The following is a 26,151-nucleotide window of genomic DNA, read 5'->3' on the forward strand; positions in this document are numbered from 1 at the left end:
AATACATTCATTTTCCCATTAATTTTTAAATCATCTTCTAGACAAGAGGAAACATTTTCAGTTTTAACTTTTCATGCCATTACCTTACCCTGCTCCACCTTATTTCCACTACGGAAATGAAAAAGTTGCAAAAAAGGGAGCTCTTTTTTCATACAGAGGGGGAGGGGAACATCAAGTTTCAGTTTTTTGATTAAAAAAAAATACCAGAAAATTTCAAATTAAGCAAGTCTGTGCTAAACCAATTCATTGATGTCATTCATACTTCTCTAACTGGGTCAGTTTAATGCAAGACTTGTAGAAGGTTTTCACTGAAGCGTACAAAGAGCTCTGAGGTCACTTTTTCCTGACATGAATGTCTGCAACTTCATACAATTTACCAGTTTCTTTCACAGCTTCAAGATGAACAGGTACTCACAATCTAAGAGCAAGAGAAGAAACAAGCCAGCATTTGTATTAAGAAACATTTTTATTAACAAAACAGTAAATTCCACTTGCTTAGCATTTCCAATAATGAATAAATTGGCCTTGCAACAAATAAAAAAATTGTAAATATCTATCACAGAAAGCACTATAAGGTTAGGGGCATTGGGCCTCTCTTTGATGTTTTAGGGTTGAAAGTTTCACATGTTATTTAGTGTTTTGTTAAAAAAGGCAACACAATACAGTCATAGAAATGAAGCCATCTCAGTCAAACAAATTAGGTTATTATAGAGAAAGGATCCAATTTCATGTTAGGTAGTTGGTTTATGTCTGTTTGTTTGTTGTTGCTGCTGTTTTTAAACAAAAAGGAATTTTAAATCCACTTGCTGGCATTTCTGATACATCCATAATTGGTTTTTTTGTTAAATTATGAAATTAAAGAGGAAAAAGGAGAACCTTCAGAAACAGTGTTAAAATCGTGTTTGCTTATTTTAATAGTGGCAGATCTTTTTTTTTTTTTTCTTGATGTATGGATTTAGTTAAAGATTAACCTACCAAACTGCCTGGAAGTTGGCCTGACAAGGCTATTTCATTAATGCAATCAATACCAAGCAGAAAAGACCATTTCATCTCGCCCAAATCATATTCTGTCATGTCCAGTCTCCTGCCAACAGATTACTCTCGTTCTTCTCTGTATCTTCAAGCACTGAAACCTGAACACCACCTGGCTTTCAACTTCCTTCCCCCCTCCAGCTGAAGTCTCTTGCTTCCAGCAATGACCTCCAGTAACACTTGTCCCTGCCATTCCCTGAGTACAGCTGTCTTGTAAAGGTGGGAGAAATTATGAGTGCCACAGGTGAACAACAGTCTAAGAAATGAACATCAGATGGATTTTGTGGTTTGTTTCTTTTTTTCATTTTTGCGTAAATGCTAATGAAAATAAAAAGCTGTTTCACAAATGCAACATGACACACCTTGATGTGGTTGGCAAACTTCAAGAGAGGTGTTTTCATGTCAGCTACATGTATTTTTAAAGTGCTCTGACTCCCAGATAGATAGCTGTACCAGTTCCCAACTTTTTTTCATCAGCTACAGTGAGTAACACACAACAAAATATTTTGTGTCTGCTGTTTAAAGCTAATTTTAAATTCCTCCTTCTGGTCTGTAAAGTGTGAATATCTATATCCCTCTCAGGAGGCCTTCTGATGATTTGGTTGATCTCTATTGAACTAACCTCTTTCTGTCTAATGTATTCCCTTTGAACTTCTGTGTAAATAAAATGTTATGCTATGGTTTATTGCTGTGAAACTAACAAAATATTACAAGAAAAAAATTCCAAACTTAACGTGTAAATTACAGCATTACATTTCATGTGTTTAACTACAATGCACTAATGTTTTATATATGCAAGATGAGCTGTGTCACTTTTAAACATAATGAACTTATATCTGTCTGGTTATGATGTCTTGCAATACTAAGCTAAAAATACCTTTTCGTATGTCAAAATGCCCACCATTGAAAAATAATATCGTGCACCTCAAGAGTATTTCCTTTTGGGAGAAAGGGATAAATTCTGCAATAGAATCAGCCTGGATAATTATGTTGGGTATTTTTAGATCTTTTACCACCCAGTGCTGTAGTAGCTGTTGTTCATATAACTGAATGCCAGATAAACACTATATGATACTTCCTAAGATTCTCAAGAAACTCATCATTCTCGTAATTTCTAAGAACAAGGTTTCTGTAAGGCAAACCATGCTCTCCAATAGTGAAGCTTTGACTGGAAGCCAAAGGCCAGTTTAATTCACTAAATATTTAGCTAATTAATGAGTGTATATTTGTAGGAAAATTGGCCATTCTGATCAACTTCATTGATGCATATCAGGAGCAAGAGATGGGGATAGAAGGGAGAAGACAAATTACAGTAGAGATATATTTTTGCTTTCTAGTCCACTTCTTTCATACAAACTACTGAAACTTAATTGCAACATAATAGAGCTGTACAGGTAAGAAAAAAATTAGCTGACTCTTATATACATTCATACACATCCCCCTTAGTATAACCACTACACTGTAAATTAAAAAGAAAAAAAAAAGGGGAAAAAGTCTGGGACAATTTATAATGGCTGCAAAAAAACTGAAGTATGTCTGTTGCTCCAGATGTCATAAAACTCTCTATACCTAGCAACACTTATAACATTGAGTTTACCAAAAATGGCTGAAGAGCAGATATAGTTTGCATTTTCTATACAACAGGCTATAAAACATCACTTATCACAGTCCAGAAAGCACATATAGATGTGTTTTTATATAAACATATGTAATAACATATTAAGCGTGCATGAAAATTTCCCAATGATTGCATCTATGCCCTCTTGTTTTTCTTTTTTTTTTTCTTTTCTTTTTTTTTTTTTTTTTTTTTGTGGAAATGTGCCTTATATTCCAGATTTTTGTTTTTGTTTTTGAAAATAAGGCCTCCGTACTATTTTCCTCACAACCAGAAAGGGGCTTTTTGAAAGTATTTCTACATAAGTCTTCAGAAAAGCCAGCACTTTGTTTCAAAATGCAAGTTTCCAATCACTGCTTCACTGCACCAGACGGCAAACTCTTTATGTTTGCTTGTTGAGTCACCATATATAATGACAGTCTTCTCTGACAATAAGACTAACTTACTTCTCAAGAAAGCGCTAGCACTTTGGCTAAATCCAGAATCATAGGTAGCTTCTTTTTTCTTTTTTTTTTTTCCTGTTTTGTTTTTTATAATTTGTATTTTTTTTTCATATTGTGCCTTGATGTTGTAGTAATACTCCTTGCTTTATGAATGCGTGGTGTCATCATTGTCTTTCAGAAACGTTCCAGCAACATAAAGACAGGCAGAGTAAATGAAAACACTGTGGATGTTAGGGAATTTATCAGCTCCTGTTTCTGAAAAACAAGAGCATGAAATGCTTGTTTTTAAAAACAGTCTTTCCTTTCTGATTGCATTCCCTGTCTTTTCTGTTTGTTTGTTTTTGAATGTGCTTCATAAAAAGTAAAGTAAATAAGTTTGTATTATGTCTCAGATAAAATGAAGACTATTTCTATACAAGCGTTCTTTTAGATGTTGAGATCAGACATAGTACTCCTTATCCTTATTTTTCTTGTTTTTGTTGGAACTTTTAGCGCTGTTGGGCTGTTTCTCCTTGATCACAGCCCCATTGGATTGTGCTGAGTTACTGATGTAGTTTCGACTCTCATCTACGTGGTAGGATCCTTCGTCTCGATTCCTGTACTTGTACATGGCATAGAGGAGGATGAGGATGCACAGCGCCGCCGCCGCCACAATCCCAACCACCATGCCCGTCGTGCTGCTGGATTCACGGATCACCTCGGACGAGCCGGGATATTCCCTTCCTCCTCCTGCCCTGGTAGGGTTTGCTGTGGGTAGATAATGAAAGAAGGGAGAGGTTATCATTGGGTTTGCACACCGAGGAGTCACTCATGTCTGCTGCTGCAGTCATGCGTCCTTCTAGCTGCACCCACTGGGCCAGGACAGCCTAGCGATGTACCACCCTCTAACAGTCCAAAACCAGTTAGGGTTGCAGCCCATTCCTTTTTCAGGCTTTTAAGCTAGGAAAATGACAGCAAGAAGCATCTCTTTCTAGCCTTCAAAAGTATAATTTGTCCCAATGTCTTAAGTTAATAGTCCCTAAATAATCTGAAATAACAGGAGTGCCACAATTTAAATGCAGGGACATTAACATCTCAGAGGAAAGGATTTCCTTTTTCTTCTCTTTCTCATTCTCTTTCTTTTTCTCTTTCTCTTTCTTTTTCTCTTTCTTTCTCTTTCTCTCTTTCTCTCTCTTCCTCTCCTTCTGTAAGGAACGAAAAGTGACATTATACTATTTATTGAGAAGGCAGTGATGATAAGACAGAATGGAGGAAAAAAATGGCTGGTAGCAGCCAACAAATTCACTACAAATAAGGTATCCTCACCTCTCCTGTACACTTCCCTCAGCAAGCTTCTCAGTTTCTCCTTTCCTTCTACTATTTTCTTTTCTTTTTTAAAATTAATCGTATTTACACTTAGTACTTCTAGAGAGCTATCCAATCCTACCTTCTCTTTTCTAATTGAGAGTCCTCCTTGAATATGGCTACACTTCAGAGCACTTTTTTACTCAACTTCTCCCATTCCCTCTTTCCATCACTGATGCCATTATCAGATGTTCCTTCAAGGATTGCTTTATGCCCCAAGAAAACCTCTCAAATTGCACAGAGCAAGGACTCAGCCTCCTAAGATCCCACCTCTGAGGCCAGACTCTGGTCTTTTCAGTTGTGATGTGAATAGAACTGACCTATGTCTTCACACTGTAAAATCTTCTTGATAGGAGCTATTGTGTTGTCGGCACATTTTGTCCCCTCACACAGCCATGAGGAATGAAACCCTAATTCCAGGAAGAATTTCTAGATTAAACACTCACAGCACACACAATGCTTTTACATTTTCCACGATCTCCTTTCTTCATTGAATTTTGCAGCAGGAGGGGAGGTAGATCTTTGTATAGAATCACTTTAAGTGGTGGCAGCTGAGATGGGTCTTCTCTAACTTAACAGGTGTCATGGACAAAAATAAAGTGATCTGGATTTATGCAGTATTCCTCTGATTGTACCAGCATTTCCAAACTTCTGAGAGGCTATGTATCCTCAGCACTGCCAGCCTTGGCTGAGCTCAGGAGAGCCAGGCTGGCTTATGGAAACTGCATTTAAATCATAATGCATGGCTAAGAATTCAATCAGTAAAATACAGATGCTAACTAAAAGTAGTATTAAACACTAGTTTTACAATATATTCATAATGTTAACTTTATCAGGCCTTTCCTACAGGTAGCTTTTTACTGAAGTGTGTTAGAGAATTGTCTTGCTCAAAGTCCACAAAAGCACACTATGCCCCATAGTCACTTTTTTTTTTTGCACTGTAAAGACCTAATAGGAAGATGATGATTTTAAGGATGCTACATTAAAGGTAATGCCAGCCAAACTATCAATGCTGGTCAAAGAATTGCAACAAGTTTGGACCACCAGAACTGAAAGCAGCCACCAGCTACAGACATCTACAACTGGCCTATGAATAATAAAATATAGCAAAATAGCCACAACCCCCAAAAAGAATAAGTTCCTTCTCCGTCTTGGTATTACTCATCATTTATTTGTTGGTGATTTGTGTTCTTACTGCTGAAACACCACTTCCTGGCAGTTATTTCAAATAGATTTAAAGAAGCTGACATTTTGTTTGGCTGAAAGAACAGAGGCAAAACTGTAAGTTTCAAAAAAACCCGTACCAAATAGTATTTTAACTTGTTTTTTATTCTTCTGAATGTTCATAGTTGTTATGAGTTGGTGCAATTGGTATTTTCTATGGCTTCAGAAGAGATCTTGAAGTTTCACTTCAGAAGGTTTTAAGATTTTTTTGTCATTTCAGGGTAGATGCCACCCTACTAAGAAAGGTGCCCTGTTCCAAAGTAGTCAGTGACTGTTTTAGATCCTGTTTGTTCATTGTAACTATTGTAGAAAATGGAAATTCTTTTACACCTAGGGTGTCATTTACTGTTTTACAAGAGACGATGCATTGTGTGCTGAACAAAGACTGAGTATTTCCATAGTGAATGAAAATGAGACAAAGTCTTATCATACTGCATGTGATTTCAGGAAATTAATTTCTGTCTGAGAAATAATAGAAACCACTGAATACACTGTCAATACTTGATGGATTAACAGCTGCTCTTTCTCTTTAAGATACATACATTTGGGCCAAATACTGTCAACTATCTTTACAATTAATGCCTACTAAATGACACTTAACAGCTTGCTCCGAGGAAAACATTCTAATATTGCAACCTAAAAGACAGATTTAAGGTATATTTTTCAGTGTTACCTAAATTCCTGCCTCTCACCTGATGGCTTCCTTTTATTTTAAGAATGTTTTCACAATTATCTCATTTAACCCATCTGTCTGAGAAATATTCAACCACTACATTAATGTTATTTAAACTTATACCATTTCAAAGCATCTGTTGTTGCATTTGTTTGGACTTCTGGAAAAGGAGCAGTTCAGCAAGGAAAAGGACTTCTTGCTATTTTTGTTCCATTTACATTAAAATATGCTTTTAACCTAGCAGGGCCTCTCCAGACAAATGAAGGAAGAGGAAATAGGAAAGTTTTACAAAGTGTATAGGTTTGTCTGTGAGCACTTTAGATAGGAACAGCTAATGGAATACCCACCAAAGCAAAATCCTATTCTGAGACAGGGAGGAAAGGGCCACTGGAAAAAAAGCCAGCCTTAATTTCTTCTGAAATCTATATAATAAATAAACCCACATCCATAACATTGCTGAAACAGCTGCCTTCTATTTAAGCAGTACCTTTGTTTGACTAAGACTGGAGACAATTCCAAGGGGAATTTACCTGGATTTTTTTTCCCTGCAAGACAGGAACTATTGCAAGGGATGGCAGATGATCTCAATGGGGAGCAAATGAAGATGTTAAGTTTACAGAAATCATGGTCTTTGTCTCCCAACTCTTTGGGAAAACTGGATGCAGTTTTATTCCCAGCATTTTGGTAGCTGGACCAGGGAGAGCCACTGGCTCCTGGCACAGCAGCAGAGGTGTGTCTGCAGGTAACCTTGTCTGCCACTCAGCTGCAGTCACTGCTAGTGTCTGCAGCACAAAAAAGATACCAACTTCATCCTAGACATCTTACTGTAAATGAGAACTGAAATACCTTATTGGAGTATGTCAAGATTAAATGTCATAAAATATTACTCTGATTTTTAAGAGTAAAAAGTCGTCTCAAAAATACCCCAAAATCCTAACCCTGAAACGACATATTTATTAAAATGATAAATTGAGGTTGGTTTGATTAGGAACAAGACAAAATCATAAAGGCACTAAATATGCTCAAACCTTGCCATAACGGTGAGAGGAAATGAATGTCATCTTGTGGTGCAAGGATTCCTTCTTGAAACAACTTCTCTGATGCACAGCTCTTCCTCTCAACAGCACACAACCAGTGTTTTTGGATTGCCTCAAAGACCATCTTAGAAAAGACTGATTCCTAAAAGCCTCTTCTACCATTTATGAAAGACTTTGCATGAAATAATAGCAACTGAGCACAGTTTTACACTGTGTAATAATGGATTAGAAAGTTGTTGTTCTTGACTGTATTTCTAAGTGGTTTAAAATTTAGAGGGGAAAAAAATCTAACTAGTTTCAGTGTCCAGTTTTCATTAATACTGTGAAAAGAAAATTGGAATTGCAGGTTCCCATGGTGTTTGTGAATTGAAATTAGCAGACTGAAAAACAAAACAAAACAAGACAAAAAGACCCCAAACCTGTTTTCTTTACATTTATGCCTTCCCACAAACTGTGAATAGGAAATTACTCACAAGACAGAAATGTTTAACTACTGCATTTGCAATGAGGCATGAAGGCAATTATTTAGGGGACACGTATTAATTTTCACTCTGTGTGCTATCATTGTAGACCTGTTTGCGGTCGATTTTCTGCAGCACTTTTGGATTCTGGTGAACTGGTTTCTGAGCTCACTGCAATTTCAGCACCTCTTTACAACAAATACCTCTGAAAAACGAACCCCAGCGCTTCCTCTGCAGAACAGGTAGGGAGGATGCAGCCCAGCTTCAAAACCAGTATGAAGGTCTGCTGTAAACTTGTGTTCAAAGGAAAATTTTTAAGGTATCTGTTCTACTCTTTGGTGTGCAAACCCAGGATATAATGCATTAAAATACCTCTGAAGTGACATCAACTAACTTAGCTTGTTATAAAAATAGTCTAGCAGCATCCACAGCTAAAAAGGTTGCTTTGCCAAGAAGCTAAACATTCTCTCTGCGCTGAGTAGAGTGCTTCTTTCCAAGTGTAATGATTTGTCATATATCGACTTCAAATCATTTACAAATCCTACCAACTCCTTAGGACTGCAGGCTTTGCAAGTACCTTCTTTTCTCCCTGTGGTTGAGAGGTGGAAGGCAGTTTTCTCAACCTTTTAAAATGCCATCATAAGTCTAAGGGGAAATAGGTTAGTTGGTTGTACAGAGCCAATTGATGGAGCATATCAAATCAATGGGGTTTATGAGTTACTGTGCTCTGCAGATCTGAGGGGAATATTTTCACAGTTTTATAAGAAGATTTTGTGAAAATATTTTCCACAAAACTAAATTTAATTTTAGCCAAAATGGAAAATGTAAACCAATATATCACTTAATGTTTTTAGCAGCCTTCATCCCTGTGGTCTTACCCTTTTTATTAGTATATTTTAACATTTTCAGTTGCATTGCTCCTCTTTTAGTATTCCTTCCCTCCAAACAAGGATTCTTTCTCCTTTTACCAGTTCAGGTGTCCTATCTCTCCCCACTGCTACTTGAACCTCTGCTTCTTTATTTTCTATGTGAAGTAATTTTCCTGGTTTTGTGCATGTTCTGAGAAATCTTTGGTAATTTGGTAGTTTATTTCAGAAGTTTTGACTGACTAACAGAGTCAGTAGCTAGTCTATATTTTAAATTAAAGTTTTCCTAAGTTGGAAGAATAAAAAAAGCTTTTGCAAATAAGATAACATAAGGAAGACAAACCAGAAATATTACACTACTGACAGCATGTTTTCAAGCTAGAGCTAAGTTGCTGTAATTGTGGGCCACCAGTTCAGACAGCTAAACTGGGATCATTTGCTTGGTGAGTTGCCTGCAGCTCTTGCTCCCTGAAGACTCGGAGGAGCACCAGTGTTAAAGCAAGAAAAGAGCAGGGGCACTGGAAACATAAATTTTTGGTGGCAGCTAACTGTAAGATTGGCTTCATTGGACCAGAACTTACTGTGCTAGCAACAGTGACATTTGGGCTCCACTGACTTTGGGAAAAGTTTTGCTATGAGCTTTGCCAGATCAAGGTTTTATTGCTTGCTATCTTTAGCATTGTCATCTCATTAAAGAAGAAGGCAAAAAATTCCAAACCTCCTCATCTAAGAACCAGTTTCAGCAGGAGAATACCAAAATGTAGTTGTAAAGCGTGAGGAATCTGCTGGCTTGGCCTGCAGAGCGTGGAATGATTCTTGCTCATGAAATGAGCTGGAGGCGCAGACACCCACATTCATCTCACAACTGTGGGTGATTCCCTGATTTTCCTCCTTCACTGAGCAGCTACTACATGAAGAGATAAATGTCTACGCCACAAACATTGTATATATCTGGCTTGAATGTTGAAGCTGAAAGCACACTGCATTCAATTTGTTCCAAATACTGTCATCAAGTCAGACCCATTACTGACAAAATTGATAATATGCCTGGGAAAAGAAGGGGCCTGGCTTTCAAGACATCCAGAATATCCATGCACACACACTGGGAATGCAACTGCTATAAATACTGAACTACACCCCCTACCCAAAGGCTCAGATTCAACATGCAGATACAGCTACGCTTGTTCAGCCTGAATCCTATTACTGCCTAAACCTTATATGCTTCTCTGGGAGTGGGAAGAGAAAGACAAATGGAATTACAAATGGATATAAGTTACATTTGATGTAATTAATGTTCTTTTTCTCCTGATAAAATTATTAAAATTAATAAGACCGCCTTGTTTTTCTTTGCTTCTCTCATCATAGAGAAAACAATTAAAACAATTATTATAAAACAATTATGGTGTCTCTGATGTTAGCACAAGGGAAAAAAGTTTGAGATATCTATAAAACTTTGTTTCATTTCAAAATGTAATTCTTGTGTTTTCACTTCTTTCATCTTTCATTTGTCCCTTTTCTGAAACTTTTTAAAGGGTACAATATATGATGCATTCTAGATCTGAATCTACTATTTAAGCCAGTTCACGTTTAAACCATCAAAGTCCCAGAGCTAGACCATAGCCCTTAACCTCAGGAGAAGTGCTGGTTTTGAAATGTCAACACAGCAGAACAAGGTTTCATTCAGTTCTTTATATAGTCAGAAGGAGATAGCCTAAGGTTAGACTATTTCAGGTACATGCATCCTCATTACAGGTTACTTTTGCCTTGAATTTTTCCTGCTTCCATTTATGAGCAATATCCTTGGAGAATACCTAGTTCTCATCTTGTCAGCCTTTGCCTGACACTTTGCAGGCTGTCAAATTACACTACTCGCACACTACAATACCCCAGTGCTTCTGCACAGGTTTAAATTAGCTGTGAGCAAGGGGTTGGAAATTAGTAGCAGCAGCCTTAGTGCTAGGTGTGCAAGAGCTAATGGGTATTCACACTGGGCTGACTGCTAGAAAACACCAGCAAGAAGTTTACAATTTGTTCTTGTTTCTCTTGTCTGGCAGAGGCGTCAGCAAAACCAGTTTGCTGCCAGCAGTCTGCTAGCATGGTTACTGGTTTGAGAAGCTGCTGCTGGCATGCACCAACTACACTAGAATGCCATATTAAGTGCATTTATCAGGTGTTGGAAATTTCCTGTAGAATTTGAAAGACCTGATTTACCACCTCATTGCTCAAATCTGGTCTGAGAAAGCTTTGGCATAGAAATTGAGCAATACAATGCTAACTCAGGCCAGTATTTTGTCTATAAACCCCCTACCTTTGCAAATTATTGTCTCTCTTCGTCTACATTTTTCATCAAAAGAAGGATGAAAAATAGTCCTAAGGAAAAGTGCCTTTTTTTTCATAAAAAGGAGAAATTCATTGCATATGCATTACAAAGCTACAAGAAACAGTTTCAGTATAGTGTCCAAAATACAGTATGCAAGAAATTGTATGCACTAGATGTAGCAAATCAAGCCAGAATGAAGTGTAGCTCAAGGAAAACAATGAGGTTGCATCAATCAAGGCACCAGTAGCACACAGTCTAATTTCAAACAAACTAGAACTCATTTATTTATTCAACAGTCTATGTGCAGTCTTGATCCTAAGTTTAAGCTTGATTTAAAGGACCGGTTTTTAGGATTATACACTTTAATTTAGGATTTTCAAGCAGAGTGACGTGAAAATTAATGGAACTTGTTCCCGATCCAATCATGTCTCTACTTCATCCTGGTGTAAGTAAATCCTCTGCCTTTCCAAAATTCCTTATTGAATCAGAAAAAAAGAGGTTTAGTCAAGTCAGTAAATGACTTGCCTGTTTCTGAAAACCTCAGTGTTGCAATTACTAACTTACTTATTTTCCGCATTTTTCACCCAATATCAGAGTGTGAAGTTCACTTGTGGAAAATGTTTTTGAGAGTTCACACAATCCATATTTGGCCTTATTTCATTGTTATCAGTAAATATATTGTGTTTTTCAGTTCTGTGAATCTTTGGTTCCAGATTAAAAAGATCTACACCTTTTTTGAAAATGGTGGAAACTTCTCATAGTGAACACTGTCAGAGAACACAAATCTATATTTCTGTGGCTAACAACTAAGAATCACAAAAGGTTTAGAACTGCCTAGAACCTATTTTCATGACCTAATGATATATGCACAGCCCTCGGAGCTTAATGTGTTTTATTACTGAAAATCTTGAATACCAGGCTTGAAAACCATGTCTGCTTTATTGAGGAGAGCATAGACATAGATCTAATCTCAATTTTTTTGTTTTCTGACAAAGCCACTGCACTCACAGATAATTAATTTTTAAGGTCTGTGTAATACCTTATCTGTAAGACAGGTTCTTATTTTGGGAATATCAAAAAGAATAGGTCAAGCAACCTTTCATATGCAAGCAACAGTTTTTCCTGCAAATTTTTCTGGGGAAAATCAGGAAGGTAACTCCTCAAGTTGAATTAAAGGACATGATATTCCTGGACATTTCACTGAAATGTCTAGGGAATGTTCTAGCACTGAAAAATCGAAGGAATTCCTCTGAAGTCAGTGGGTTTGTGAATGAGTGATGGGGAGGGCCTGGCTTGCTTCTCTACGTCATGTCCCAGTCCCGGTACTGCAGAAGCATCTTGGCTTCAGCTTTGCCTGTAAATACCTTCAGAACTGACTCACTAGCTGTCTTTTACATCTTTAAAAGAAAGAAAAATAACAGACTCCTCTTTCTTCAGCCACTCCTTCAGGTGCATTGAGTAATGTGCCCACTTTCCTTGAATTATTGTTCATAAAATGAGTACATTTCTTGAAACTATTTGAAACATTGCCACCTGGTTTTGTCTGTGCTGTGGAGATGTCTAACTCTAAACCGCTGAACATGTAACAGCAGGACTAACAACTGTCACTTAATAAATTTCTCTGCCTTTTCTGTGTATGACTGAAGCATGAAATAAAGCTTTAGGTGCTTCCACACAAATAATAACCCCAGTGTTTGCCCTGTGAATGTTTGCTAGCTGGGATTAAACCACAGCAGCCATTCTTGTATAATTCTTCTGCATGTTATAGAAGCGAGAAGACCCAGCTTTAGCAAGGATATGTGTGGAATATGAATGCACCCTCAAAGTTCACACCCAAGGAAGACCATTCATCATTTATGCACCAGCAGAGAAGGTCTTGTGCAAGTTAGCAAAGAGCTTTGTGTGATTTATAGCGATCTGATGTCAATATTTCTTACCAGCCATAGAGCACAGCGAGCTGCTGGTGTTGCACTGCTGGAAAACCATTGTGTGCAGGAAAAAAGCCAGCTCCCCAGTATCTATCTATATTCTTCCTTCTGACACTGGGAATGTATGAAAGTCCCAAGGACTGGTTAGAAACCTACAGTTTTACTCAGTATTCCCAAGTTTCTGTGGCATGGCTGGCAAAGAGTAGAGGCTGGCATTGCCACAAGGGACCAATCATGATTTTTAACCTCACTTTATCAGATAATTTAGGAAAAAAAATTTTTGATCAAATTGACATTAGAAGTGTCATATTTTTAATTCACTGTGACAAGCACTAGGACCTCAGCCTATTGTGACCTCTAGTTCAGCTCACAGTAAAATTATTTGGAAAAATGCTGCATTTACTTTCTGTTCCTCTGGAGAAGGCTTTATGATTTATATTAAAAAAAATTAAATAAACTTAACAGGTATTTTAATTTCAATTGAAGGAAGATTAATCTATATCTTAATCCCCTCAGTTCTTTTATGCATAGCCACGGTAAATGATAACATTTGGAAAGTTTGTAAATAAAGCCTAATTTTCTCCCTGCAGTAGCTTATACAGAGATGTCTATGTGTATTGCAGCTAAACATTTTAAAAGTCTGGTTCAGGACAATCCAGTGATCTTTCTGGTACTGGAAATGCATATAGAACTACAGGATAATTGGACTGAGGCACAAATATTCCCTTTATGTCTCGAGCCATAATGAACACAGTAGCCCTATGAACTAACTGTAATTTTATTTTTCTTTGTTTCAGCTTCTTGCACAATGAATTCCATGAAGAGCATTAAATAGGGCACTTGCAGTGATGTATAAATTATAGGAGTCACTTCACCTCCTACTGCAATGTTATCTTGCTGCCAGATGCACCAGGAATACAGTGCAGTAATTCGTGACAGGAAAAGAAAGCAAAACTTCTAGTAATGAGCATAAAACACTCACAATCCATATTTCACAGCTCTGCCTGTCAGAAAAACAGGTGTCAATGCTGGGACCAAACCTAAACCATCACAAGGTGGCTGAGAACATAGGGTTCTGAGCCATCTCATCTATCCAACACATGTTGTCACAGAGAAGAGGACACACACGTGTAGGAAGCAGTTTGCATGCAAAGCCCCACACTGTTCTGCTCCCAGGACAAAGCCTTCCCCAAAGCAGTGACTGATCTGTAAGAGCCATCTCCAGCAGTGACTTGTTCACTCTCTAGCCTAAACTGGTGCTTTGGAGATTTCTGGCTGTCAGTAGCTGTTCTCTGCAATGTATTCTGCAATGTGAGGAGCCTGGCCAACATGTAGGAAAAATTAAAAACATGCTCAAAGATCAGTCCAGAAGCATCTATCCTAGTAATTATTCTTATTTAATAATATAGGAAAATAAATTTTTCCATTTATCTCTCTGAATTAAGAATTAGGGCTAAGAAAGGTAACCAGTGCTACCAGCTATTATACATGACACTGAACTCTGTCCTGACTATTATTCTTTTTACCTACAGAACGATAAAGGACAAGAACTGATACCAATCAAAGTGTCCTGGGAACTGGAAGCCAAAAACTGCCAGACAAATCAAGAGATGATGAAGTATTTTCTTTGGCTGCAACATGTGGAGTTCCTCTGGTTGAAAGACACTTGTTTGAACCTGAAGAAAAACCCCTCTTTCACTTTGAAGGTTATCTTCTGCTGAAATTTTCAAGACCGCTGAATATTCTGGCTTTAAGACCACCAAAACCTCTACTTATCCCATTTCTACTGGAGCTGTCAGGAGAAGTTTTCAACCTAATTGTGAGCTTAAACCTCTGTCGAGTCCCAAACTGGAGAAAGATTTAACCATCGTTTGCAGAAAAAGAACTGTGTGTTTGTTTGTCTAAAACTGTAAGGCTTTTTTCCTGGTTGAGATTTCCCTGCCACTAAACTCAATGATTTCACTTCATTTGACCCAGCTCAGGCCTCTCTGCCTTTTGGAACATTTCAATAACTATGGAAGTGGTTAGATAATAGCTAACAAATAAAATACCAGCCCAGAGTAACTGGAACAAATAAGCTGTGTAGCACAAATGCTCACTGAAACTCGGCAGAAATCAGAGCTCTCGACAGAGCTCAGCAACGGCTGGAACAGCAGTCCTGATGTGCAGAACAATTGTCCACCTGCAGTTTTATAACTCCTCATGTAAAATCAGTAAATTGTCCCAGGTTCTATTTTTTGGACAGGTTACCACTAAAATTTTTTGTAACTTGTCTACAAAATGAAAAGGTTTTATTATTTCCTCCATGACATGAAGGTGAGGACATATAAACAAGGTTTTTTTATTATTATTATTATTATTATCATCATTCTCAATCTTCATGTTGTTATTGGTATTTAGGGGAAGGTGGAGAAGCTGTGAAAGCAATACTTGTTGCCTTACTACACAAAACATAATGCAAAAAAAAAATATGTTGACTAAGTTTTGCATGCTAATAAATTTGTTATGACTTCATTCAATTATGGCACATTTAGCAGTTTGTATACCACAATGAAATCTGCAATTATAATTTTTGTAACTTTATGTTCCAGACAAGATGATGGGATTGCTGCTCAGCAGCTCCTAATCGGGTTTACATTTTTATGTCCCATATAAGATTTGTGGCAAATTGCATCTCTGCATTTATTATTTAGCAGACAGGTGCACAGAAAGCAAAGCTGGTGGTGGCAGAGTGGGACTTGTTAGCCACTACAAACTGCAACATATTTGTACTAGGAAAAAGAAGCCCTATTTTACGCATAAATCTCACTAATTAGTAAAATCTGGATAAGCAGTATTTTCTATGAGATATAGGCGTACCATATTCAAACTGTTTGTTGAATAGGCTGTCATTTGGAGCTGAGAACTTTGGTTAGAAACAGGAATATTATGGGCAATCATCATGGAAATATTGAGTCATGGCTCTGCTAATAAACCTGCAGGGGCTTTGGCCATCCCTTGGTTGAATTCTTCGTAGAAAAGTGTTGGCCACAGAGCTCTGAGGGCATCATCTCTTGCCATGAGGCAGATTCCTTTGCTGAGTAATCATCAGGGACCCAGACTACAGCCTCTGAAGTGAAAACTTCAGAGTAAAATTGCCCTAGCCATCATATATTCAGCCTCCTAGAATTACTTGTTAGGATACATAAGTTTCACCACCTTTAGTGAGGATGTTGAGGAGTAGCTGTGGAGAAGCAACTCGGTTTGTGAAAAGGATTAAGGGGAAAAAGCTGAACTGAACTAAAGGGATAATTTAAATGGAGGGACATATCCTTTTGTGTCTCCTATTCCAACTGAAAAAATAAACAATCATTAGTCTCTCACTGCCAACAATATTGTGCTTTTCTCCTTAAATTCCAACCTACTGTTAGGAGTAGCTCAAATCCACATGGAGACTGCAGTATTATGGAGACTGAGCAGTGCCTACCTGACTCTTCATGGAGAAAGGTTATTCATAACACTAAGTGACTAAGACTTAAACACCTTGCAGAGAGACTGATATGCCAGAAGTTACAACTTCAGTAACCCCTTTGGTTCAGGTAGTTTCAAGTATGATAAAAGGACAAGGTCGATGAAGGGAAATTAACAGCTTTTAAAAGTTGAGAGTGGGAGGACAAGTGACATTTTGATGAGAAGAATGACAGGTAAAATGATCCAGACAATTGGGATTATGCAGAACGTAATTCCTGTGCCAATCCACAGTTTTTTTAAAAAAAAAAGCAGTAGCAGTTGGGATCTGACAAATGAAACAGTAAAACCATTCTCAAATAAACAAAAATGAGAAGTGTAGCTGGGTGATGAATGCTAAGCTAAAACAGGAAAGCTGAACACCAGGATGTAAAGCTAATGGCATTTTTTTGCTGAAAGACTAACATTCACATCCCTCTCCTGAGCCATAATTTGGACAGAAACAATAAGCTGTCAGAAAGTTTCATTTCGCCTCTCCCATTCTTGTACCCACCAGCTAAATGACTGTGCATGGCTCAGGACTACCAAACACTGCAGCTCCAGAGCTCAAACTACCTCAGAGAAGAATTATTCTGAAATTTCATTGGCTTTCAGTGAGCTGTAAGGCTGAGAAAATACAAATACAGCTTTAATACCAAAGATGCATTCCCAGAGGATTTGGAAAATTATTTAGTGCTACGTAACTAATATATTGCTTTAAAATTACCTTATAAAATAAAAAACTACCCCCCCAAATGGCACTTTATCTACTAAACAGCACTGCCTGAGTTAAGTAAAGCAAGGAAGCAACTGGCATGAATGAGCTCAGAGCCATATGAGCTACTGCCCTCGCTCATACTGGACAGGACATTCTTGCCAAACTCAAGAATTTGTAAATGAGAATGAAGGAACAGAAAAAAAAATATTCCTGAATATCATGATCATGATGTCTGAGACTTCTGTGAGTGAAATGTCTCCCTGAGAGATACAAAACTGTATGAGTGTACCCATTGCTGCTCAGTTTTAAGAACAATCATTCAATTTCACAGAATTTTGAAAATTACTCTGAAATCTTTTAATTGGAAAGCAAAAGAAAACAGTCCTAAAGTATTGTCATCAAATCTGTAAATTGGTTCCTGGAAGAGCTCAAGTGCCATCCTGCAGGTCTGTCAGACACTGAGACAAGTCAAATGTCTCTGCCTTTACTTCAGTTTAAGTAAATAATTCTTGCATGTGGGTATCAAGCTCTGTGACTTAAGAAAGGAACGAGACATTTGCATATGAAGAAAAATTTCATTTGTCTTAAGGCTATGTAGATGTTTCTGCTGCCCCAGATTTTGGCGCTATACTAAGATGGCTTTTAGTTGCTATTTGCATTAATATATTAGTCTCTAATTAAATTGGTTTGTACTCGAGCTATATGTGTTACTGCACAACAAACAGATCTTAATTTTTTACTATTAAGTGAAGTAACAAGTACCAAAGATTACCAAATTACATCAGACAACTAGAAGTGGGCGTGCTACTGAACAGCACAGAATTCAAGGGAATTCTGAGGAAAATTCTAAGGAAAACTGAGATATATCTACGTGGTGCCATGAGCTCTTCACTCAGGAAATGTAAAACCTAACCCGAGCCAACAAAAAAAGCAGGAGTAATTCACTGGACTATCTAGGATTATTTTAAAGGATACAGAGTAACACTCTATAGTGTGTTATATGTATAGTATGTATATATATATAGTAACACTCTATAGTGTTCAGACTGATAGGAAGTTTTGCAACCCTTTCACTTCAGTGATAAATGTTGGGCTTTTAAGAGAAGGTATGTAGTATTTAACTAGACATAATTGAGTATAATTGAATCTTTGGAACAGGTTGCCCTCAGAAGCTGTGGATGTCCCAGTCCCTGAAATGTCCAAGACCAGGCTGGATGAGGCTTTGAGCAACCAGGTCTTGTGGAGGGTGTCCCTCCCCATGGCAGCGGGTGGCAACTAAATATAATTAAAGGTCTCTTCCAACCCAACCAGAGAAGAATTATTACCAAATCTCCACTATTCAGTGGAGTAGGAAAGACATGGCCAAAACACTACTACATTTTGGTTCCACAGAAAATACTAAAATGTCAAAATATTTTGTTTCTGGTTACAACTAAAACTTACACTCTGAATAGGCTTGGCTTGGAAAAAAACTGTAAAGCAATTTGAAGTTTGGGACTGTTGTATTCTACATTTTCAGGTTTTATCTGTCTATATAAAATTTCATACTACAAACAGTAATTAAAAATGAACTCAACTCTACCTTCTGGTGCCTGAAGGCAGCCTATAAGAAAGAGGGAGAGGGACTTTTTATGAGAACATGTAGTGACAGGACAAGGGGAAATGGATTCAAACTTAAAGACACTAGGTTTAGATTAGGTATTAGGAAAAATTCTTCCCTGTGTGATTGGTGAGGCACTGGAACAGGTTGCCCAGAGAAGTTGTGGATGCCCCATCCCTGGAAATGTTCAAGGTCAGGCTGGAGCAACCTGATCTAGTGAAATGTGAAATGTGTCCCTGACCATGCCAGGGAGATTGGAATTAGATGATCTTTAAGGTCCCTTCCAACCTAGGCCATTCTGTGATTCCATGACATAACATGACATTTTAAATATGGTACTTTTACCTTATTTAGGGCAATGTTTAAGGCATAAACAATAGCAACACCTTCCTGCTAAATGAAGCTGTGCCTTCTTTATCACAACAACACAACTGCAGGGGCCCTTCCTAGTCCATCCTCAGGTCCTCAGCCACGCCATAACTTTGCTCAGATCATGACATCCCATCCGATGTCTTGGAGCAAATTCTCCCTCTCTGATAAGGTCTAGAAAGGCCCCAATTCAACCTCTCCTTGTGATGCACAAAAGGACTGTCCTGCTAGTTGGGTCCCTTGGGGACTGGAGCATGCAAATATGAAATAAAAGAAAGTAATAAAAAAAGGTGACTAACCTAACCCACCTGAGCTCGGCTCACAGGGATCGATGTCCTCGTCATCGCTAGGACATTCAGCCGAGGCCACCAGGATGTCATCGGTACTCTGCAAAGAAAAGAAGAGTCAAATAGATGTACTTGAACAGACTGAACATGCTGTAAGATTCTCACCAGCATGTCTTCTCTTTTTTTAATTCATGCAAGGCCCAGAGCATTCCAGACTTAAAGTGTAATGGTGCAGTGACACTCTCCAACTCTGTATTAATGGGACTTTGCTTTTCAATTTGCACTTGTCAGGTTTTAGAGCTGTGTTAGATATCCAGTCTGGGTGCTTACACATTTTAATATTTTTTTGTAATAAGGAAAGAATGTAGAAGGACAGAATATGTATATTGAGGCTGCTGGTCTTTCTTCTTTATCTCCAATATCTCTACTTTGATATTACTGAGAACACTGAGGGCATTAAAAAACAAGTCAAAATAATAAACTGCCTGCAGTACAGCTGTTAAAACTATTATAAATGTAGTGATGTTTTCTCCATTAACTGCACTTGCTTTCTCAGATGTAGAGTCAAAAGAAAAAAAAAAAAAGAGGCAAACATTTCTCTCACTGAGCTGAAAACTATTTAATGAAAAGAAAATCAAGGAAAGAAAACAATAATAAATGCATATATGCCAGAAATTATTATGCTATTTTCTTAAATAAGTGAAAATGTCTTATTTTCTTAAATAAGTGAAGTATTGTGTGAGTGCTGTGTTTACGTCCAAAGGTCAAAATGCATTTGGACAATTTTCTGTATAAAGAAATCAAATAAATCAAGACAAAGCAGACAAACCAGGGGATGTGTGGTATAACACACCATAAATAAAAGAACTGGGGAATTCCTATCTACTGCTTCTTACAGTGCAAGACAATGAAACGCTGAGGCAATCAATCAGTCTGAACATGAAAAAAAGAATATCTTTTCAAGCCACATCTGAGAACAGTCATTTAGAAATGTAATAAGAATGTCTACAGTAATTCAGGGGAATAATAGCAGGGAAATATAAACTGTCATGCACCTGGTCATTTCTCAAATTACCAAAGAGGTTAGGAAGAAGCTTTTCTTATGGGCAAGACGTTTCATAACTGTCCATTTCAAGCTTCTGTTCACCTCACCAAAGGAAATACATGGAGAGAATAAAATACTACATCATATTGAAACAAGAGGCTAAGGACATAGCAGGCAAAACCCATTCTTGGATTCCTGTATGATAAATATGCCAACAACCCATTTCAGTGAATGTGAAACTTTCTTCTTTTATCTCTCCATGGGTACAGAGGAGGGACATAAAATGCATGAAAGTTTTCCTTCATCAGTTTAAATCTGAAGATGTAAAAATTTTATTTCTGTGCAGCAGGGCCAAAGGCTAACCAATGTTGTTTATCATTATTATTCTAACCAGAGTTTTAAAGCGAAGCATATTACAGTAATAGGCTTTATTTTGTCACGCTTCAAGAATATTAATGAATATAAGCTTTCAGCACTTCTCTGAAGTAGGAAAGTGATACAGGAATACATTCATTAATATGTGAGGCATAACAAAGAAAAGCCCATTATAATAATAATATATTTTAGAGGTAAAAGACTGAGGCATAACAGAATGAAGTAACTTGCTGAAGGTAATCAAAAAGGCTATAGACAACAGCTATGTTTGGATGCCATAACCACAAAAATTATCTTTCCTTATAGCTGAGAAAATTTGTAGCTAGAGGAAACAACTGTAAATCTGAAATACTGCCAAAATTAGTTGGTAGATTTGCAAAATTTTAAAAGACCCAAAAAAAGCATTCTAGTTATCCTTTTTTTCTACCATAGTAGAAAACCAAAATTGGAAGAAAAGCCAGCTGCAAACATCCTCTTGAATTTCCCATGTCCATTTTTTTCCCCAGGTGACAACCATTTAAGCTTGAAAACTAGTATCTTATTCTCTTTGAGGAAAATTACCCTTTTTTTTAATTAAAAAAAAAAATATAAAGAATATGAAGAATAGAAAGAATAGAAAGGATAGAAAGAAAAAATCACCAAGTAACCAACAAAGCCTGCCCATAAGAAAATATCTCTACTGTAAACCCCACAGCTATTAAGTATAAAAACATGATAATAAGTACATAAAGTATCATGCATCTCCCAAAGAGTTTCAGTTGGGTCAATGAAGCCACAGTGTCAAATTTTTCCTTCTACCCACAACACTGGACAAGACTATACTTTTATGACCTGTAGCCAGAATTCTGAAATGTTGACCAATGGATCACTGAGGAACTCTACACAAATACCATTGAACAGAGAGGATCACATGCATACACAATAGTCACAGCAAGAAATGGTCTCACACCTACTGGTCTAACTGGAATTTTGATTAGGGGTGCTTTGGTACATGCACAGATGAGTCACCCTTGTAACTTGAGTGACCCAAGAAGAAATGATCAGATAGATTTATGGGATTATTGCAGTGTCTGATTACTCTTGATATAGGACAGCATGGTAAGACTTCAGGTAACTGCTTTTTTGTACACTTTGCAGTTCGTTCAAAATTCTGGTAATTCAAAGTTATCAGAAAAATAATACACTTTAAGTATCTTAAAGGCTGAGAGATACTTTGCTGAGTTACTTATATGAGAGCGTCAAAACTGTCTTTATAAAGTGACACTAATTCCAATCTATAGAAAGAGTATTCACACTTCTACAAGGAGAAAGGGTTGTTCTTGAATGATAAAAATGCTTGCATATTATGGGTACAGAAATGAATAATACCTTAAATAAATGAGAATATAGCATGTCAAGAAAGACCTTGTTAATGTCTCAGAATATTAAAGGAAGTAATGTATGTTTTGAAGTCAATACTTGGTATAAAACTAATTTTCTTGCAAGCAATAAATCAAGTATCAGTAGTTGAATAAGAAACGAAATGATAAGATGATGTGAAAAGTGTTTTTCTTCAGAAAAACATATCAGGAAGGATTCAAGTTTAAGAATCAATTAAAAGATGTGTCACAACCTCCCCCCATTCTCCCCTTTCCCCAAATCCAAATACCTCTTTGCTGCTACTCATACACATTTTTATCAGGAATAAGGGCAAAGGAGCTGTGGAAGGCAGGCGAGATGGCAGTGACCAAACTACAAATGAAAGCCATTGGTCTGCTTAACAGAATTCAAAATGGGATTCAGAATTAGCTAAAACACTAGAGAATATAAAGACAACATAAATTAAATACTGGGGGCCAGTTGCTTTCTCGAGTTCTTTCTCCAGAATAGCTCTGACTGATGGGAATTTACCTGAAAAGAGAGCAGAACTTAGACCTAAGGGTGTCAGACAGCCATGGGGTGCAGATCAACAATGCAAGATGGAGTAATATGTTTTACTTACTGCACATTATCTTTTCCTCATGCTTTTTAATTTGGATGGGAAGATTTAAAACAAATCAGTTCTCCTAAGTGAATTGCCATTGTTGCTAGCACTATGGCTAATTTACAGGACACTGCTTCAAGCATTTTCATTAATCAAGGATTTAAAAGTCAGTGGAAAATCCCTTATTTACAGTGAGTGCCTAATAGGATAACATCCAACTGGTATCATCATCATACATGATCGGATTAGAATGTCTCTTGGGTGAGTTGTTCAAACTCATTTAATAAGTGATACTCCAGTTGTAAGAGATTAAAAAAAAATAAAATAGCAGGTGTATATTGTAAAAGGTCAGACAGAACTTCCATTAATTGCTTCTTCTTTTCTTTGTGTATTTTCAGAGATTTTTCAGATTCAATTTGCAGCTATGACTGTGTGATTTAAAATGCAGTCCACTGTAAAATGTGGATTCTTAAAAATTTGACATCTGTACACATATCAAAAAACTGTGGTAGAAAAAGCTTACAATTAACATGGCAATAAAAAAAATGGATCCAAAAAAATCCCACGTTTAGTAAAACTAGAAGTTGCTGCAGAATGTTGGTTCTGACAACTATTCAGGGGTGTGGCCCCTGCAGGAATAGGTCTTGCTTACATCAGCTACATTTGCTTACAAAAATAAAGAACTTGGGATTTGTCTCTCAGCCAAGAGACAGTTTAAAATATCACCAATCTGCCACCTTGCCTGAGGATGGAAACGGTGACTATTTCAAGAAAGCTCCTGGCCAGATGAAAAAATGATGCTGTAGTCATGGCTTAAATACAGTGACAGTCTGTAGCTATGGATAAATATCAAGCTGCCTCAAAGGTTACTATCACTGTTTCAAAACTAGTACCAGAAAATAAGGCTGTGCCCTTCTAATAGTGCTCTTTGAATGCTATGTCATTAAAATAAATAATTGCAAATGAATAAACAATGCAGGAAAGCAATTTTTTATTATTATTCATTTTTTTTGCATGACTGAGATTAAATACACACCAACTTACTCAGTTTTTATGTATGAAGTCTACTATACCTGAGGGTATGAGAGAAATATGACCTAAAAATTAAATCACCAATCTGAGCTGTGCATTCATTAACAGTATAATGGATCCTGCATATTTTCTGCTGTAGTATTGCACCAGCTCTCTTTTAAATCATAGCACCCTACAGCTACTCTGAATATAGTTTATGCCTTTCTTGTTCAATAATATACTTTATCCAATGAGAACTGCAACTAAATCCAAATTACACAATAGCTAAAAACTAGCAGTCCTAAATTATTATATAAATTATAATCAGCACAACCCCTTGTGACTACTCTTTAAATTATTTTAGATGAGAACTTCAACTGTGTAATTCAGAATTACTCTTATTTATTTGTTTGGCTTTGGTGCTAAATGATACCAGAAGCCAGTGCCATTGTGCCTGGTGCTAAAGGCAGCTGGAAGGCAAAGGTTCTGCTCTGAGGAGCTTAGAATTTGATTTTGGACAACAAATGAGTGGGAGAGAGAGCAGAGGATGAGAAGGGTCAGGTGAGGATGCTACTGAGAGGTGCTGGTGGTTACACAGGCTCTGATCTAGCACATTTCCCAAAATTATGCTCCCATAGAGCAGGAAGGAAGGTCAGAAAGAAAGCAGGCACAGGAAAGCCAGGCAGGAGCCCACGACTGGCCAAGGAGATGCTGGGAACAGATGGTGCCTGGCGAGCACTGCCGAGGCTGCAAAGCCTCTCTGAGGAAACTCCATGTGTTTGGAGTGTAGAGATGAGGACAGGCAGGGTGGCACAGAGAGAGGCAAGCAACACCAATGCTTAGGATCAAGGGCGTGGTCAAGGCATGGGAGGATGGAGCATGGTTTTGCTGGGAGTGGAAGTAACAAAGGAAGTGAAAAATTATTAGTGAGGTCATGGAGCAAAGGGGATGAGGCAGCAAAAGGGGAGGGTCAGGGTACAAGGGAGGTGATATCAAGAGACATGATTATGTGAAGATTAATGGGTAAGAATCCAATGACTGTTAGCAAATGATTGTCTGAAACTATACTTTCAGATGTAGGACAAGGAAATTAAACCTCTAATTCTCCTTTTCCCCTTTTCTGTAATGCTTCATTATCATCTCTACTTCATTTTTCCTCCTGAAAACACAGTTTATTCAAATACTTGCAATTTAATTCCGAGAGAATCAGCTACAAGTGATGTTTAAACATAAAGGTCTGCTTCAATTTAGCAGGAGGCTGTATAGCTAGAGCCATAGAGGTATAAACAAAGGTTTTGGAAACCCAATAGATATACACTAATGTCTTCTTCATTAGCTGTGGCAAACTTTCCTTGAAAAATATGGTTCATGCAACACCTACAGAAAGGAGCTTAGGGCAGGCATTTTGTACTTTTGCTCTGGACACATTAATTTCTGAAGCAGAGGGGGACTTTCCCAAAAACTAATCCTTTGCATATATTCCTTTTCCCCCTTTTTTCCCATTTAAATGGAGGAATAAAGTAACTTAAATCAATGGGAATACTGGCAGAAACCAACAGGGTATTAAAAATCACAAAAGACTCTCAAGATCATACCACAATCACAAAAGTTTTTCATGTGGAAAAACTCAGGTTTAATTTTTCAGGATGGGATTAACTGCACAATTTTCTAGCCAAGACTGCATAATTTGAATTTAATTCTCGGTGTACGAAGCAGATCTTCGTGACTGGTTACTGAGACAGTTGTGGAAGGAAACTTGAATATGTCACATTAATCAGGTGTACTCCTCATCTGGTGTTCATAACCTCCCACTGCATGAGAGGCAGTTTTCTGGGAAAGAGGCAATAGTGATGTAACAGTAATATCAGCTCTAGATGATTTGCTGTTTAGACAACTGTCTCTAACGTTGTATTTAACCTGCTATAGGTCAAACAAGTACATGTGCATCAATTACTGCTCATCCAGCCACATCCAAAAAGTATTTTCTCAGCACTGTGCTACTGAAAAATATTATTTCTGGACATGGGTATTAAAATGCTAATATTTCAAACACACGCACAATATTTATTAAATCTTTTGCTAACTGCTGACATGTTATTACCCTGTAATGTGAAAATACAGTAACTGAAAATCGAAACACTTTCTCAGAACTGGCTCTGCTCTAATTAATACTACCATGTTATTGCTTGAATTGTCAGCGTTTGAGGCTGGGAGAAAGCAAAAGCCTTTATTAATAAGTTCCTCTCACAGGGAAAAAAAAAAAAAAAGAAACCTTGAGGACATGGCAACCAAACACAATAAGGCCTTTCAGCCAGTGAAATGAGTGCTGTAGAAATTAAACTCAGAGGTGTGGG

General features: G+C 37.4%; 1 protein-coding gene across 37 annotated transcripts in view; it reads right to left on the minus strand.

Moving 5' to 3' along the window:
* Positions 1-447: 447 nt before the first annotated feature.
* The window catches only part of NRXN1 (neurexin 1), a 674,580-nt gene continuing 648,876 nt past the window's right edge, over positions 448-26,151 (minus strand). For 25 of the 37 annotated variants that reach the window (XM_039568048.1, XM_039568043.1, XM_039568039.1 and 22 more), the window contains 2 exons: positions 19,416-19,503; positions 448-3,837 (listed from right to left, as the gene is read on the minus strand). In XM_039568048.1, coding sequence (XP_039423982.1) covers positions 3,530-3,837; positions 19,416-19,503 — 396 coding nt within the window. In that variant the 3' untranslated portion in view covers positions 448-3,529. The remainder of the gene's footprint in view (positions 3,838-19,415; positions 19,504-26,151) is intronic. The other 12 variants (XM_039568063.1, XM_039568060.1, XM_039568061.1 and 9 more) reach the window with 2 other exon arrangements.

The sequence above is a fragment of the Corvus cornix genome, chromosome 3 (assembly GCF_000738735.6).
Source record: "Corvus cornix cornix isolate S_Up_H32 chromosome 3, ASM73873v5, whole genome shotgun sequence".
Classification (NCBI taxonomy): Eukaryota; Metazoa; Chordata; class Aves; order Passeriformes; family Corvidae; genus Corvus; species Corvus cornix.